The 17602-nt window shown below is 31.3% G+C and overlaps 1 protein-coding gene across 1 annotated transcript in view; it reads left to right on the top strand.

Moving 5' to 3' along the window:
- Window positions 1-9316: 9316 nt before the first annotated feature.
- Window positions 9317-17602, top strand: part of LOC132724029 (glutamate receptor-like) — a gene marked incomplete at its 5' end in the record, with an annotated part of 41655 nt that continues 33369 nt past the window's right edge. Inside the window, 1 exon segment of the mRNA XM_060708843.1 lies at window positions 9317-9466. Within this exon segment, the coding sequence (XP_060564826.1) occupies window positions 9317-9466 (150 nt within the window).

Raw genomic sequence — 17602 nt, 5'->3', positions numbered from 1 at the left:
CCAGCATTGCGAATTGCAATGAAATCCGGGGGTACGTCAAAGGTTGCGCTGTATAAGGAAAGTCTGCGACTGAAATTTTCAAGGAGGTTGTGGACATTTATGGTAAAGGTCGGATGTCTTATAGGACTGTTTGTAGATGGGCTAATAAGTTTGCTTCAGGCAGAGTGTCCATTGAAAATGACACAAAAAGTGGAAGAAATGTCAGCATCAGCACCAAACTTGCTAAAGCCAGAATTCAGGAACAGTTGCTTGAAGATGCGCGGTATACAGTGCGTGAGCTAGCGGAACTAACGGGGGTTTCATCACCAACAGTTCATTTCATTCTTAAAAAGCAGCTAAAAGTTAGGAAGATTACAGCACGCTGGATTCCTCATCTCCTGACTGTTAAACAAAAGAGGTTTGGGCTACAAAAGCTGCAAAGAGGCCTTGTATTGCCAAACGAACAACGAGTGTGCGTTAGATGTTGTACGCCATTTTCTTTACAGCACGTGATCCAGCCATACAAGTACCTGTACCAAAGGGATGAGGTATCACAGGCAAATTCTACCGTGATGTTGTCTTGAAAAAGCTGGACAAATACTTAGAGAAAATTCGGCCGAAAAGTGGCATGAGACACATTAAAATGCTCCATGACAACGCCCCTGCCCACAAGGCTCCTATAGTGACAGACATTTTGGCGGGAAAACATGTGACTGTACTCCAGCATCCCCCGTACTCGCCAGATTTATACCCCTGTGATTTCTTCCTGTTCCCCAGACTCAGGAAAATGCTCGCTGGAAGAAAATATTCCAAGAGACCTTCAGTTGGTTTTTTTTTTTATTATTAACAGACGTGTCATACCTCTCTTGTGCTTCTTAACATATTTTATCAATTGTTTTCTGTTTTGTCTATTGTTTTAACGGGAATATTACAGTTTGTTTTCTGAATCAGCATAATGATGATAATTATTACTTACTTTTGTTTCTTTTGTTAAGTGTAAAATACTTCTAAGGCTCAATGATTATTGCTATTATGTCATTGTCGTGAATATTTCTCAACTACAAGATACTGACTACAGATAATTAGCTTGAAAGTGATTACTTTTCGTGAGGAAAATGTCAATGTAATTGGTTAGAAGAAATTGTTTTCAGAAAAAAAACTATGTAAGTGAGGTAGATTATAAGTGTACATTTTTGTAATCAAAACAATCCTATTATTATAAGCGTTTCTTTGAGCTTTCTCTTGAAAGAGGGTCTCACTTTTGTTTTCCTTTGTTGTTAGCACAATCAATGTCATTTCCTTCGTGGTAATTTTAAAAAAGTTACATTATTTTATTGGAAATGACACTCGAACCATCTAACGTTTTATTGGAATGACTGTTTAATAATTATGTTTACATCTATTGACGTATTCGGAATTCAGTGATTTAAAACTAGTCATACGTTCACTTGCTAATAGTAGAACATAATTCACGTCAAAATTTCTGGCTATGTTTTGCACAAATTGTAAGACATCCAACAATCATTCATTCCTGGTAGTTTGCCTCGATACTTGTTTTCACGGTACACGTAATTTTGTTATTTCTTTCTGCTAAGCTGAATGAGACATATTTATAAATTTATGACAGATACGCTGTATCAATCATTATACACTTTGATAACTAGAGTCAATGAGTTTGTCTTATCAGAGATAGACCAAGCGTATAATGAGTAACTTGGAACTATAAAATTGCTTGACCTACGTAATTGAAAATATACAACTGTTATTAATAAGCATTATGTTTATTTTATAATTGAAATAAAATGCTAGCATACGACAAGGCAGAAAGGGTAAAAAATGATAAAATTAATAAAAAATGGTCACCTATAATTTTGTGATTATTTCATAGATGAAAAAAGATAAAAGAGAACATCTACCTTTATAATAAAATGTTTCAAACTAACTAAAAATATGACAAACGTATGAAAGAATTATATATACATTTGGTTTACGAGGGATAACGACAATTATGTGAATATTATATTCTGATTATTGCTATTCATCGTTATTTTTCTCGCATATATACCAAGGCTGTTTACTAAGGTTCTTGGAAAACAAACCATTGATGTTTTTTATTCTTGAATATGCTAGAAAGACTTTAGAGAAGGCTTGTAACGACGAATGTATATATCCAGTGTAATTTTTTGCTGCGATAGTGAATAAAATACCCAATGATTTCTGTGATTGCTTTTCGCAGTATAATGTAAATCTGGCACCAGCATGAGTTCTTTTCGGAACAATACGTGACAATCCTTTCTTCTCCTATATTTAGGAAGAAACTAAAACAAAACTGTGTTATGTCTGATCGTGTCTATTCCTCACGCATTCTAATAGAAGTTAATTTAACCTAATTTTATCACGTTAACTTGATTACAGTTCTCTGTAAATCTGTTTCTTTAATCAACACTGATATATTTGTATTATTTACGAAAATTTGCTTAATGTAAGCGCTGTCCGCAATCAAAGATCTGACGTAATGGAGTACAAACTGTTTTGATGTTACAAGAGTAATTTATATAATTAGTATGGGAAAATGTCAAATGGTTAATAGCATTATATATACCAATACTGTTTAGTGGAAAACAAACCACTGATGTTCTCGGCCTTGAATATGCTAGAAAGATTTTAGAAAAAGCTGCCAACGACAAATGTATACCTCCAATGTAATAATTTGCTGTGATGCTGAATGAAATACATACTAATTTCTGTGATAGCTTTTCAGAATGTAAAGTAAATCCGTCCTTATCGTAACATTACGTGGCAATCCTTTATTTTTCTTCTTTTATTTAGGAAAAGGATACAAACAAGTGTTATATTCCTCACAAAAGAGAAATTAATTTAACCTTTTCACGTTTGCTTTATTACATCTCTGTTTCGTCCGTTTACGCTGATATATAGTTTCATCAAAATCCTGCTGAATCCAAACGCTATCAACAATAGACGAATTGAAAGAAAAATGCCAGTTTCATTTCAATAACAGTTTAATCATATAAAACCGTATTACCAGAAATATAATCGATATCTATTGAATAAATATTCATGAATATACACTTCTGATCATATGTTTCAAAACTCAGTTGCTAACACGTGTTATTTAGTATTTAACTGTTTTACTAAAACTCAACATTTACAAGTCTTTCTTATATTTGTTTCAAAGCATGTTACACCGCATATCTGTCCTGTTGATTTTTATCATTATAGTAACTGTTATTAGTTTTTTTTTTTTAACTTTATTGGGATGTCCCTCACTTCCTTTCTTTATATTTTTGTCTTTATCTTTTTGCCCCTTCCCGTTTTCGATTTGGTGCCTTTTACCTGATATGTGCCATGCTAGTTTGGCTTTTCTGTGTCAGGGGCTTCGTTTTGTGATGAACATCGCCTTGTCTTGCTGATTTTTGTTTTATTATTTTTGTTGAAGAAGTTATGTAATTTAAATGCCAACAAACAAATGATGCATATGAGATGAAGAAAAGTCCTATATAAGACAAGCAGCTGTAGGTATTAATATATATTTGTAGAATACAACTATTTCTTATGACAAAGACAGATAAGTGGTCCAATAAACTGTTCACTGCTATGAAATATTTACGTTCCAGACATAATTAAGATTGAAGCAAACTATGCATGTCTAACATATTTTCCTGCGTCAGTTGACAATTCAAAACTATTGGGAATGTGAAGAATCTTTTATTGTTCTTATTACTTGGAGAGCTCTTTTGTCAAATCTTCCATATTCAATCATACAATGCAATCTCAAAGGAATTATAATTTGATGTTCCACAACAGTTCAATATTACCTTTCATAATAAGGATTATTCGCACTGTGTATTGTTCATAAAAATATCGTTTTTATAAAGGTACATGTCAAACTGAACTTTCAATAACTTGAAAAAAATGGGTTTTTTTATACTCTTTCAAATACATTTTTTGTAATTTCATTTAAATAATTAAAACATAAACAGCTGTTTTCTCTTTTTCTACTGCAGACATTTCCAAGATAAAAAACCTCTTTTACAAATCTCCAACCAACCATAAGGTAAATTACTATTACCCTTATTGTAAATCTTTGTAACCTTCACATTAATCAAATAGTAAAGACTGTTATTTTAAGTGCATTAATATCTGATATCATTTTTTCAGTGTCGTCGTTACAAGATAACGTGTAATATCGTTGTGTTTATTATAATTGTAAGATACTCAGTAGCCTCTTTCATTTATATTTCATTATTACTATCGCCTTTGTCTTAATGAATGAATTATTAAAATAATGATATGATTTCATAAAAGCAATAAAAGGAAATTAATGTTAATATTTATATTTTTAATAATTTAATGACAGAAACGGACTGCAATGTGTTTTAAAGGCATGCTACAGTTTGACACTTTACCGTCATATAGTTCACATGTATTATTTTATTTGAACGTTCTGCCATTATAAACAGTATGCCGAAACTGAAGTGGAGAAATCAACAACAAAAGACTAAGACATAAATCTTGATAGAGCAAGAAGAACGCGATACAAATGATTTATTTCATCAAGTTTATTAGATTATAGAGTACACGTCACCACCAGTTCATTTATGATCTCTTTAATGGTAATAATACAATGAAAAACACATCAATGGAAGGCAACATTAATATATAACATGACAGATCACATGACACAAAGATTTGTATTGAAAAATGTATACTTATTTGAAATCTCAATCGATAATTAGACAGACTGACATTTCTTTAGACTGAGATATAATTGAATAATTGCAGCATCATTTGCGAGCCGTGCATAGCCTTATGACGAAATATATGACCAGACAATTTCAGGTCTCATTAAAAATATTAGTTGTAACTTCTCAAATTTAATGCCTTCCCTTTATACTATATAAAAACATCTTTTCCACATTTATCCTATTTAACGCCGAAAAAAAACATCGTTTGAACCAATATCTCGCTGCAAATTCAGGTTTATAACCTCATGCCAGTGTTAAGGCATCAGGTTTAATAATGTGTAAAATAACTAAACAGTTTTCACGGAAATGTCAACTACTGTCGATTTATTACGCAGAAAATGCCACTGAAAGCAGAGTTTTTTAAACTAAAAGTTGTAAATAATTAAATACTTCATGTGGTACCTCGAGCTATGACGGTAGGTGTAAACTTGACAAGTTGGCTAGTATTAAAACATCTTGCCAAACGTTAATTTGATTTCAACCGTTGAGACTTTTATTCACTTTTAAAAATGATATATTTAAATGTACTTACTTTTTGATGTACCTATGAATATATAGTATTTTATCACTTACCCGGATAGTAGCAACTCTACCCATGCACACCATTTCCGTCTGATCTTCGTCTGTACTGTTCGCTTGTCAGACGGTTCATATCCTTATAGATGAATGGAGTTGTCCCTTTGAACGATAGACCAGTACATTTAGGAGATTGAAATTGGTGAAGCTTGAGGTTTAACTGTACCAATCACAATGTATCTAATGATTTCGTTTAATTTGTATGCTCCCACAAAGTGGGAGCATATAGCGTTGCACTTGTCCGTCCGTCTGTCCGTCCGTCCGTCCGTACGTCCCGAAATCTTGTGAACGCAACTCCTCTTAAACCGGATGGCAGATTTTGCTGAAACTTACAGGGATGAACAACCTTAATGTGTAGATGGGAGAAAAAGACGGAATTTTTGCTGCGACCAAATTTAACAGAATTATGGCCCTTTGTTTATTTTTTCACTATATACCATAAAGAAATTTTGTGAACGCAACTCCTCTTAAACCGGATGGCAGATTGTGCTGAAACTTACAGGGATGAACAACCTTAATGTGTAGATGGTAGTAAAAGAAGGAATTTTTGCTGCGACCAAATTTAACAGAATTATGGCCCTTTGTTAATTTTTTCACTATATACCGTAAAGAAATTTTGTGAACGCAACTCCTCTTAAACCGGATGGCAGATTGTGCTGAAACTTTCAGGGAAGAACAACCTTAATGTGTAGATGGGAGAAAAGGAAGGAATTTTTGCTGCGATCAAATTTGACAGAATTATGGCCCTTTGTTTATTTTTTCACTATATACCATAAAGAAATTTTGTGAACGCAACTCCTCTTAAACCGGATGGCAGATTGTGCTGAAACTTACAGGGATGAACAACCTTAATGTGTAGATGGTAGTAAAGGAAGGAATTTTTGCTGCGATTAAATTTAACAGAATTATGGCCCTTTGTTAATTTTTTCACTATATACCGTAAAGAAATTTTGTGAACGCAACTCCTCTTAAACCGGATGACAGATTTTGCTGAAACTTATAGGGAAGAACAACCTTAATGTGTAGATGGGAGAAAAGGAAGGAATTTTTGCTGCGATCAAATTTGACAGAATTATGGCCCTTTGTTAATTTTTTCACTATATACCATAAAGAAATTTTGTGAACGCAACTCCTCTTAAACCGGATGACAGATTTTGCTTAAACTTCTAGGGATGAACAACCTTAATGTGTAGATGGTAGTACAGGAAGGAATTTTTGCTGTGACCAAATTTTACAGAATTATGGCACTTTGTTGATGTTTAGTTTTCAACTTGTGGCACATGTAGTCTAAAAAAAAATTGACCTAGAGTCATAAAATTGACAGAACAGTGGCGTGTGGGGCATCCGTGTCCTATGGACACATTTCTAGTTCTTTCATATTGTTAATAAGAAGTCGTGTTTGCATCATTTCAAGTATAATGTTTCCCTTATTGTGGCTATTTGGATAAATCGTTAACGTATATTTATTTGGAAAGTGTTAATTATTACCAGGAGAACATTAGAAGAAGCTAGTAATAATAACCAGCCTTATGGTTTAATATAGAGGAAGCCAGACAAGATGGCTAGAAATTTGACCTAAGACGTTTTAATGATACACTACCCAGCATCATCTATTATATTGAAGTTCTTTATTATAACTTTCCTGTATATAATTACTTAGTATACTATGTTATCATTTAAAGATATAAGCGACTGAAATATTTCTCTATTACATGAACTTTTTCTATTTCAGTATGTATTTTGTTTGAGCAGGAAGAAATGTTCCATACATTCATTTTCTTCATCAGTTTGAAAAAATTCCTTTGACATCAGTCAAAATCATATTGTTCCAATTTCATTACATGTTTAGAGGCAGAATTAGTGTTATAAAAGTAAATGATACTGAGAATACAGATCTATTTCGGATTAAATAGCAGTTTGTCGGTTGACTGAAATGTAAAAAATATTCATTAGCACCTTCGAAATTTCAATTAACTATAAATACTTTACATCATACAGCAACTACACAGCATCAACCCGACGCCGAAAATTCATAAAAAAAAGTCGGAGAAACACGATACATCACTTGAAAAAATTTATACTATAGAGAATGTAATGTACAAGGCATGCAGTTTTGCGACAGCTGCTTTTAAGGCTGCTGTGAAATTGAAATTTATTTCGATTATCATGTCAGTAAATAAATCTGAATTAAAATACTCATTGTGTTTTCTTATATTACTAATTGCTTTAATTTCTATTCATGGTCGTACGTTCTTTGAAAGGTCCAGTTGACATTTGTACTTTTTTCATAACCTCGTTTGCAGCTTATAAGTTGCCTGTTTTGCTTTGATGTTCCAAACACTGAATATATTTTTTATGGGCATATTTTAATTTTCAAAGCCAGTAATGTTACTAAATGGAATAAATCATAGAATGATATTATTAAATTACAAACAAAAACATGCTTATCAAATTCAAGATCAAGCCTATTTTATATCACTTAAGAGAATCCAAAGAACTACTCATGCACAAAAGGGCTTTAATATTACCTAAATTATATTGTTATTTGTTGAGAAAAATTAAACCATTTTCGGTTTTAAAAGTAACTTTATGATAAAATAATTTTTAAAGTACTTGTCTGTTGATATTCTTTGATTGTTATGGCAAAGATTCATCGCAAATTACTTAAGGTCTTTACTAGATATTGTTTTTTCTGGCAGTTAACATGCAGTACTTTGTCACTTTTGAGAATGGAATATGAAAGGACGAATCATCATGAAAAGGGAAAGAACTCAAACTATTTTTTTGAAAGGACGTATCATCGTGAAAAGGGAAAGAACTCAGACTATTCTGAGGGATTGAATTGTAGATAAAAGGCGATCTTATTTACGAAAGCATACATTTCATTCTCTAGGTCTGTTAACAGAAATACTCAAGCAGATATCATGTTTTCATTCAATGGGATATAATCGGACGTTAATACTATCAAAGATGATATTTATTACAGTTTGTCGCGTTGGCCGACCTTGAAGGTTTCTATTCTCGACTATTTCATAGATAAGATCTTACCGATGCAGACAAATTTGTTTAAAGAACCGATTGTGTGTAGGTTACTATTGATTAGAAACGGGAGTCTTCTTAACTTTATAAACACGAACATCTAATAATAACATACCTAAGAATATTAGATCACTTTAACTTGGGTCATCCTAATCGATGACATAACAAATATGCTATCATAAGATAAAGGCATTTCAAATATTTAATATATTAAGCATGAGCAGATCAAATAAACAACCCACAAAAGTTACCAGTTTTTATAAAAAAGTGATTTAGATAACTATTTTCACACTCACCCAGTTTACCTATAAAACAATTCTCTATTCAGTCTATACTCTAAAATATTGTTATGTATCTATGTGTACCAGGTAAATGATCTCGGAACGTTTAATTATTACTGGCAAGAAGAAGATTAACCCACACTTTTTCTCAAATTGAATTGGACAAGCTTAGGTCTTGGTGCAAAAGATAACATGATGTTTGTCTTAGAAAACGAACAAGTTTTGTTAATACATTTGTAGGGACCATTCATTTGTTTGAAAGGTGTCAACTGTCAAACTATTTATTGTATTGTTTTGGTACTTGCAAAGTTTTGTTGAACGACGGCTCTACTATGTCAAAATAACACATTTACTCATAAACAGGTGAAGATGCAATAAAATATCAAAAACTTTAACATTGTTTTAGTTATATACATTAGACAATGACAAAAATGTTACAATAGTGTATGTAATTATCTAACTAAAGGTTTCAAACTATGAAAACAATTCATTTTACATTTTAGTCCTATATACTATATAAACTATACATACATACATTTATTTAACAGCAGACCTTACGTCATCATTTGTTGACGACAATACCAGTAGTCTGAGATGTTGTCCAACTAAAATGAGATGCCCATCTAAAACGAATATTAACTAGAACGGTTCTAAATGTATAACATTGCATTTCAGGTTCTATCTTTGACAAAGATGAGCAAGAGGCGAAGACCGGATTTTTGTTTGCAGTTAAGAATTTTAATCAACGTCAAGAAGAGAAGTTCAGATTATCAACGTTCATAGAAGTAATTCATGTGAAGGACAGTTTTGAACTTGCTGCAACAAGTAAGTTGTATATCTCTCTAGAATGATAATTTCACATAGCAAAATATCTCGTACAATTTAAATTGATAAATAAATAACATAAATTGGGGCGTCTGTGTTGTTAACGTCAAACAATTTGCCCCTCACTTCTTGTGGTTTACCTCCCGACATAGACTTTGGAGTCTTTCCTGTGAGCTAGCTGTCGAAACGTTGGTAATTCCGCGCACGTGCCTGTTCATGCCAAAAATAATGCACTAGTAAAGCTTGAAAGTCGCCATATGACCTTTTCTGTGTTGGTGCGCCGTGAAACCTAGCCAATAAAGTAGCAGCAACTTATTTCATGTATGACACAGAGATTCGTCTTTAAAAACTTTGAAAAATCAACCTTGTTGTAATTTTGAAAGTAATGATGATGTGTCGAAATTTATGAATGTAATTTTGACTATTAAGTATTGAGTTTTCAAGTAAATCTTGTGAAATGACATTGTCATTCAAGATATATTTGTTTATAATTATTTAATTATTTTATTTAATTATTTTGATTTTCTTTACTGACTATTGAACTGAACTAACAAAATAAACAGTAGATTTATCAACTGATCAAATCATTGATCTATAATTATTTTGAAAACTTCTGAATTCCTGTGTCAGGATATTTCTGGTCATATGTTTTCATATTCCACTTATAAATATTATTTATATTAAAACAATCATACTCTTAGTTCAGAGCTAAAACATTTGTGAGTTCTATTATATTACCTTTTAATATATTGATAGACAATCTGCTGAAATAGTTCATGTTTATATAATATAATTCTGTATTGTTGTCAAATAACAATATTGACACAGATAGCATCTTCAATCAAAGGTCTGCAAGCTCTGTGGTATTTTCTGATCTTTGCAATCTAAATCGTACTGTATATCTGTATGTGTTTTTCTGTATAAGTTTATTTGTATGTACTATAATTCATCTTGCATGGCACCAGAGTTTGATACATACGGAATTTTGCATAACTAGAGTTGTATCAAAAAATCATTTATGTTCATTTTTTATGATAGCCACACTTTATCCTTGCATATCGTGGCTATTTCCTTAACAAAGACACTAAAAAAAGAATTAAAAAAATGTTGACTCGACTGGGATTTGAACTCCAGACCTCTCACACACCAGACGAGCGCGTTATCCCTGCACCACGGAGAAGTTTTAAAAACAAAGGCTGAATAAAATCAAGTCATTCTAAATTTAGAATTTCCATTGCATTTCGGGTTAGGGTAATTTCGAGGTATTTTGTTCAGGGTAAACCTGTTGTTTAAAATTTAAGTAAATAATTTAGCAAAAATCTTCTCGCCCAAACAGTCCAACATGTAGAAACTATATGTTCAACTACTCGGCAGTCAGATTTATTTGTGTAGTATTCGGTAATCGACATCGCTAAAAATAGCATTTTCATTGATTAAAATCATATTTATCCGCGTAATTTGTGAGTGTGCATTTATTGACAAATCTATAAGCCAACGCTACTTTTAAAGTTTGAATGTGTAGTAATTTGTTGGACACTTGTAACAAAAATTTGTTCTTTTTTTAAATTGCTGGTTTTTAAGCAGTTTTGAGTGAGAACTAGTTTGCGTTGTTAGGTCTGTTAGGAAATTTTGTGTTAGACCGTGGATGTTCGCTATGTATTTTCCTAAAATCATGATTAGTGGACCAGCATATGAAACGATATTGTAGTGCAAATTTCCCAGAGTGTTTCAATATTAGCAGTCGAATAGACTGAATGGTGTATTAGGTATATTATTTATTTTGCGAGACGCTTTGTCTGATAGACTACAAAATATGCTATTGCAATGCACTTTTGCCTCGAGTATTACAATATGATCAAAATTGTATGAATCTGTGTGTACGTTCAGTCGAAACAATATTTAAAACTGTAGAGAGAAGATTAAAACTTAAATTTACACATGTTTAATTATCTAGGTTTATTTTGCCTACAAAAAAATTAGTTACATTTCACTTATGAAATAAATAACATAAGATTTCTTTACTATGATAGTTTGTTTATCGTAATGTTTCGTAATGGATTTTAGGAAATTGTTAATATTTTGATAGATTCTAATTTCTGATTCTTGTTTACAGCTTACAAGGCCCGTTTTATCTTATTAGCTTCGTTTATGGAATAGCACTTCTAGTAAAATCATTAAGGTTTAGTTTGAAGTTTTAACGAACCATTATAGTTTGTTCCTGTTACTCAATGATAAAATGTATCTCTCTTTTATCCTTTATTTCAATGCTCTACTACTACATTGCACTTTGTTCATAGGTCATCTGAGGATATCTCTTTTCAATCTATCTCAATACTTAATAAAACTTTTTGAACAAAGGGGAGTCATTAAATGTTAATACCGGTTACTAGGTTGGGTTTTATTCCTTTTTTATTATTTAAGAAGAAGACGATAACATGCATTGAGAATATTTAAGAAATACATCTTGATGTGCATTGACGATATTAAAAAAACAATAACATGTTTTGACGATATTGATGAGAAGAACATTCCTGTGCATCTTCAAATCATCGGACACATACATAAAGTATGCTAAACATACAAAACTTTATTGCATCAAACAGTTATTTGCAAACAATAAGTCACAAAAACACGAACAATTTATGATTTTCAAAATCGATGTCTTATGTATTTTACTGAATACGGCAAGATTTGTAAAACAGAACTATTATTCATTGAAAACATTGTTCGTTTGTTTAATATATACGCCGATATGAAACCAGTGTGGTGATATTTTCGGTGGTAGGTGGACCTTACCGGGTTTTACTTATAATTAACCAGTACTGACCAATTCCGAATCCAACATGATTTCTTAATAATTGATTTGAAACAAATGAACATTAGACTTAACGCCCAAGAGCTTTGCTCGGGGATCGGACAAGAGACCATTTGCAGTACTAACCGATACTCTCTCCTAAATCAGTTAAGCAACAGGGACTATGCAAACTATTTCATATATAAGTCCAGGGGAGGGGGGGGGGGTAGGGCTTTTTCTTGGGTGTTCTTTTTACCTTTACACTGTCTAATATGACGAATTATATCGTTGACATTAATCATAAAGTTTTTTTTTTAATTTAATGTAAGTAACAATAACATTCAACGAAGTGCTTTGATTTTTCGAAAAATAAATCATAAATGAAAGAGATATAAACATCAGCGTTAACAGTAGGCAGTGACAGGATAAAATATTGTAATCAGTATACTGAAAGTTATTTAAGAACATCATTGTATTAACCTTTAGCTCTTCAGCGCTTCTTATGTAAATTTTTTCCAAGTATAATTTCCAATAACCGTAAATTATACCATACCCAGACTATGGTATAATTTTCAGTTTTGAAGATCGAAGGAGTAAGTGTTTCTGGGCGGAGCTATAGGTTAAAACAGATACACCATTGGTGCGTTGGCGATTTCTGGGTTTGCGTAAATTATACCATAATCACGTGACCTTTCTTATGCAACCTCACTCGACTTCGTCTCGTAAGGGTAAGGCATAGGAAAGGTCACGTGATTATGGTATAATTTACGCAAACCCAGAAATCGTCAACGCAGCAATGGTATATCTATTACATAATTATCGATGTAACTGGCATTAACATCGCCCGGTTTGAAGTATGCTGCCTCAAAGGATAGAATGTTCAATTTATATTTTTAACTTTAATGTTATCTACTATCATCTTTGCGATGATCTAGTTTATCTATTATCTACTATCATCTTTGCAATGATCTAGTTTATCTTTTAGTTTATCTATTATCAAAAGACTTTCATACTAAACCTATATACACATAGTTAAAAGTATGATGCACTTTTTCATTATCCTTCATGTACAGACTCAGTCAAACCGAGTCTGAACTTTTTTTTGTATTTATTTTGTGATTTATGCTTCCGAGGGATCACCCTTTCTTCCGATTCTTTTTACCTGTTTAATATTGACCGAATCAGCACAATAAACCCCTGTCAAAGAGTTGTTTCTCAATTAATTAAATATTAATTCGTGTTAAGCTTATGTAACTGAGTCAAAAGTTATTTCTTTCCTATGATACATTTTTGTATGGTAATTTGATTTATGAAACAAAAATGTAAATGGAACTATCGATTATTTTCAAGCATGTGATGCAATTAATCAAGACTGAAATTACTTGATAAAACCAGATAAATATCGCAGTGTTTCTGATCTAATGTAGTAAACGGATTTAACAACTATTCCCAAAGAACATTAATAATAATTAATCAAAAGAACGGATCATATTAATCATGTTAAATTTTCATTTTTTATCGTAAAATAATTCGTTTAAGTTGATTAAAAGCATATTACGAGAGACTTAAATTAAAATAAATGAAGACTTATTAGATAGGAATCATTTTAATATTGTTTCTATACATTTATTACAGATAATTTACATAAGTCAGTTTCATACTTCCTTTGTAAAACCTCAAAGTGAAATGAGAAGCGGTTATACTCATTCAGTGATTGTATTGTTTTGGCTATTAATAGTCATATTCCTGTTTTACTGGACTAAAGAAACATAAACATTTTAATTTTTAATATACGTGTGATCTATGTCTTACTTATCAGAGAAAACAATATTTCAGTTATTCATAAATGAGTTATAGATGAATTGATTCCTTTGCGATATAATTTTCGGGCTTTTATATTGTGTTTTATAGCGATACTTGAAAACAATTTTAATAAAAAAAATAAAGAGGAGATACGTCGAGAGTATTTGAAAATTGAAGACTCTGCTGTAATAATTAATCATATTTAATTTTATGAAATGTTAAAGGTATCTGCCATGCCCACTAGTTACAGCTTAAGCGGCATTCAGGCTTTCAATCCTCAGAGCAAAGGATTGCCATCAACAATATCACAACATTGAGATAACGTTAAATATGTATATCCGTCTCTTTGAAAATTACATTTTCCTGTAACATTCTTTAAATGTTTATTTTTTCCAATGGTTGATTAATATAAGTATTTTTTTTTTTGGTTTCTATCAGCTATTCCCTATTTGACATGCTGTATTCTATTTTGCACCATAAACTTCTATGCAAATAGTTGCAGCTTTTCTCTGGTTTACATGTAAAAAGAAGCCTGAATACAGGGATGCTTGCACGAAATGAAGTTTTTAGTATTGACGAACATTAAAGCTGAAAAAAATCATATATGATAATACTTTTTGGCACACACGAATGTTATTTCAATAGCTTTTATGACGGATGGATTTTCTTTACAAAAATGACAAAGACATCAGCTGAATTTTCTTTATTGGTATAATAAAATTGTCTTCAAATAGAAATATTTGCATTCATGTTTACAACCCGCTGAATGGTGCATTTTCTATAACACATATCAACATTCTAAGGTTATGCAGTATTTTTCCAATATTGACACATGCTCCTAATATTTGCTTCAGTTGGATGCAATTTGTCTCTGATACAGCTCTCCTGAGTATAATATTTACAATGATTTATTTTTATACCCATAACCAGACAGATTTACGCCTGCATTATATATTATATTTACATGATTTTTTGAGAGTTTTTTTTATAGAGCATGAAATATATGCAGATGGCTTGAATGAGTATGTGCCTAAGAGCTTTTCATAATGTAGAACCTAGAACGTATTTATGAAGGAAATAAATTGACCGAGCATGCGATACGTTAACATTGTCAAGTATTATTAACGTGAATTGGTCTATAATGAAATGTCTGTTCTACCATAAATAATTATGTTAATAGTATTATGTATCGTACATAGCAACAAACCACACAAGTGTTATAAATTAAATTGATATTTTGGCAATTGTAAGATGCAGGTTCTGATATTACACACATGTGAAAATACCAGGGTTTAACTTTGTCTTTTTTGTAATGAAGCTTAATGATCTTCACGATGAAATATATACATTCACAATCCTATTCAGAAGTTAGAGAAACACAATTACCTCAAGATTTTGTCAAAGAATATTGAAAACAATTGGAAACAATCTACGAATGCAAATCGTCTATTTTGAAATACACAGACGTTGGTCTTGGATATGAATTACTTTATTAGTAACGGCCAAGTGAAACGTGTGTGAGTACAGGCTATGACATCAAAGAAACAAGAAACTGAAATTATATAAAAAAGCATGCCAAGGCATCGATTTTGTTCTTGTTTTTTTAACAGTAGAGCAAACAATGATGTGATTGACGAGAAAATTTGAAGGTTCTCGACGTTTGCAACATTTCATAATAAAATTTGGAAACTGAAAATAGTTAATGTTTTCATTTTTAAATAAAATATTTGTTGTAAGACAGAAACACACAAATGATTTGTTCTGTTCGGTCTATACGTATTGCAGATAAATTAATATCTTGAAAATGTCAAAAACTGTTTTATACAAATGCATTATGATATAATAATTTATTGCTTAAGATATGACAGAATAATTAAACATAAATAGTGTCTCAAATTAAGGCAATAATATTGGTTCGGAAGTCTGCAAAATGATTTAGGTGTCCAATTACCCAAACGATTTAAAGTAGACAAATATTTGATTGATGCTGTGCCAATGATGTATGAAAGGTGAAATAAAACCAGCAAACACTGATCATTTCATGAACGTACTATTGTAGTTCCTTTCTGTCAAAGCTAATTTCCTGTTTATGACTAAAACAAATTAACGATACCTGTAATATTTTACCTTCTGTACGGTCTTTTTATGGACAATTTGATGATAGACTTACTTTTATACAAAAATAAGTATTTGATCATAAATAGATAGCTAAACAAACAAACAAATAAATAAATAAACAAATAAATAAATAAATATTTTGATAAACTGATGTGCTGAGATTAAATAAATAAACTTGTTGATAAATGAAATAAGATTTGCAATAGATTTATTTGTTACGTTTTATAAATAAATTAAAATACATCTGTATTAGAAACCCTGCTTTTAATTTCAGCTAGCTTGTTTTGATGTTTTCATATGTGACGTCACATTTTAGGTGTATGTATATGACTTTTCGGCACAGTGGCGCAAACTCATAAGCGGTCACTTGAGAACCAGTTGAACTGTGTTACTTTTGATAGTTACAAGTTTATAAAAATACATTCTCTGTGTATGATTTTGTCGTTTCAGCTTTTATTGGTACAGTATTTAAATCACAGGTCATATGCAGGATTTGCCTTACACTAAATGCTTCAAATCCTTAGAACAATACACGTATGCAATATTGACACCCCCAATTATGTCAGTTTTTCGACTAATCTGATTGTAAACAAGAGGACAAAGTCTAAGTTTATGTAATATACATTTGTACTAGACGTTTTGATTTTACCAGCATTTTCTACTTCTGCAAAAACCAAAATTAGAATACAACGAGATTTAAAATGGTTAATGTACTGCTTATTAGATAAATCGTATTGTGTTACTATATCGTTGCGTATTGTCGCAATAAAATTTAAAACCTAAACTAAACGCTAAATGTTGCTTTATATCGCAAATGTATTTATGCAAGACAATCATCAAGTGTATTTTGCAAACTAATGCATTTATGTCTTGATTTACAATGACCATGCTGTTATACATGTATATACTTAATGGGAGGCACTTCGTGGTCATTGCCTACACATCAAAACTCCCAACCTTGTTAAATAGCCAATAGACACTGCAAAAAGCGATATCAATTCTTAAACATAAAATGACATTTGTATAATTACAATAAAATTCTAAATTGGGAAATAATTGTATAAGAAAGAAAGAAAGAAATAAAGAAAATTGATAAATTATTAAATTAAACGCTTATCTACTAGAAAGAAAATAAGTGTTTTTTTCTTCGTCTTTACAAATGTCCCTTGCCCCTACATTTTTTTTCTAAAAGCTTCAAATGTCAATATCTTTTAAAGCAGTCATTAAATTGTTTAACTGAATAATAATTTTTATTCTTAAATGATATAATTAAATAATTCCATGTAAAAAGCAGCTTGAATTAAAAATACTAGATCGCCAGTCTGGCGTATGGTTTAGGTTGTAATAAGTCTCAAGTGATGTATTCTAGACAACTTAGTGATTGGTTTTATGTAAATAATGTCTGAAATGTGAAATCCTAT

This window comes from Ruditapes philippinarum, unplaced genomic scaffold (assembly GCF_026571515.1).
Source record: "Ruditapes philippinarum isolate M1 unplaced genomic scaffold, ASM2657151v2 ctg6464_1_1_1_1, whole genome shotgun sequence".
Taxonomy (NCBI): domain Eukaryota; kingdom Metazoa; phylum Mollusca; class Bivalvia; order Venerida; family Veneridae; genus Ruditapes; species Ruditapes philippinarum.
The sequence above is the reverse complement of the archived record's forward strand: the minus strand, read 5'-3'. Positions and strand labels throughout refer to the sequence as shown.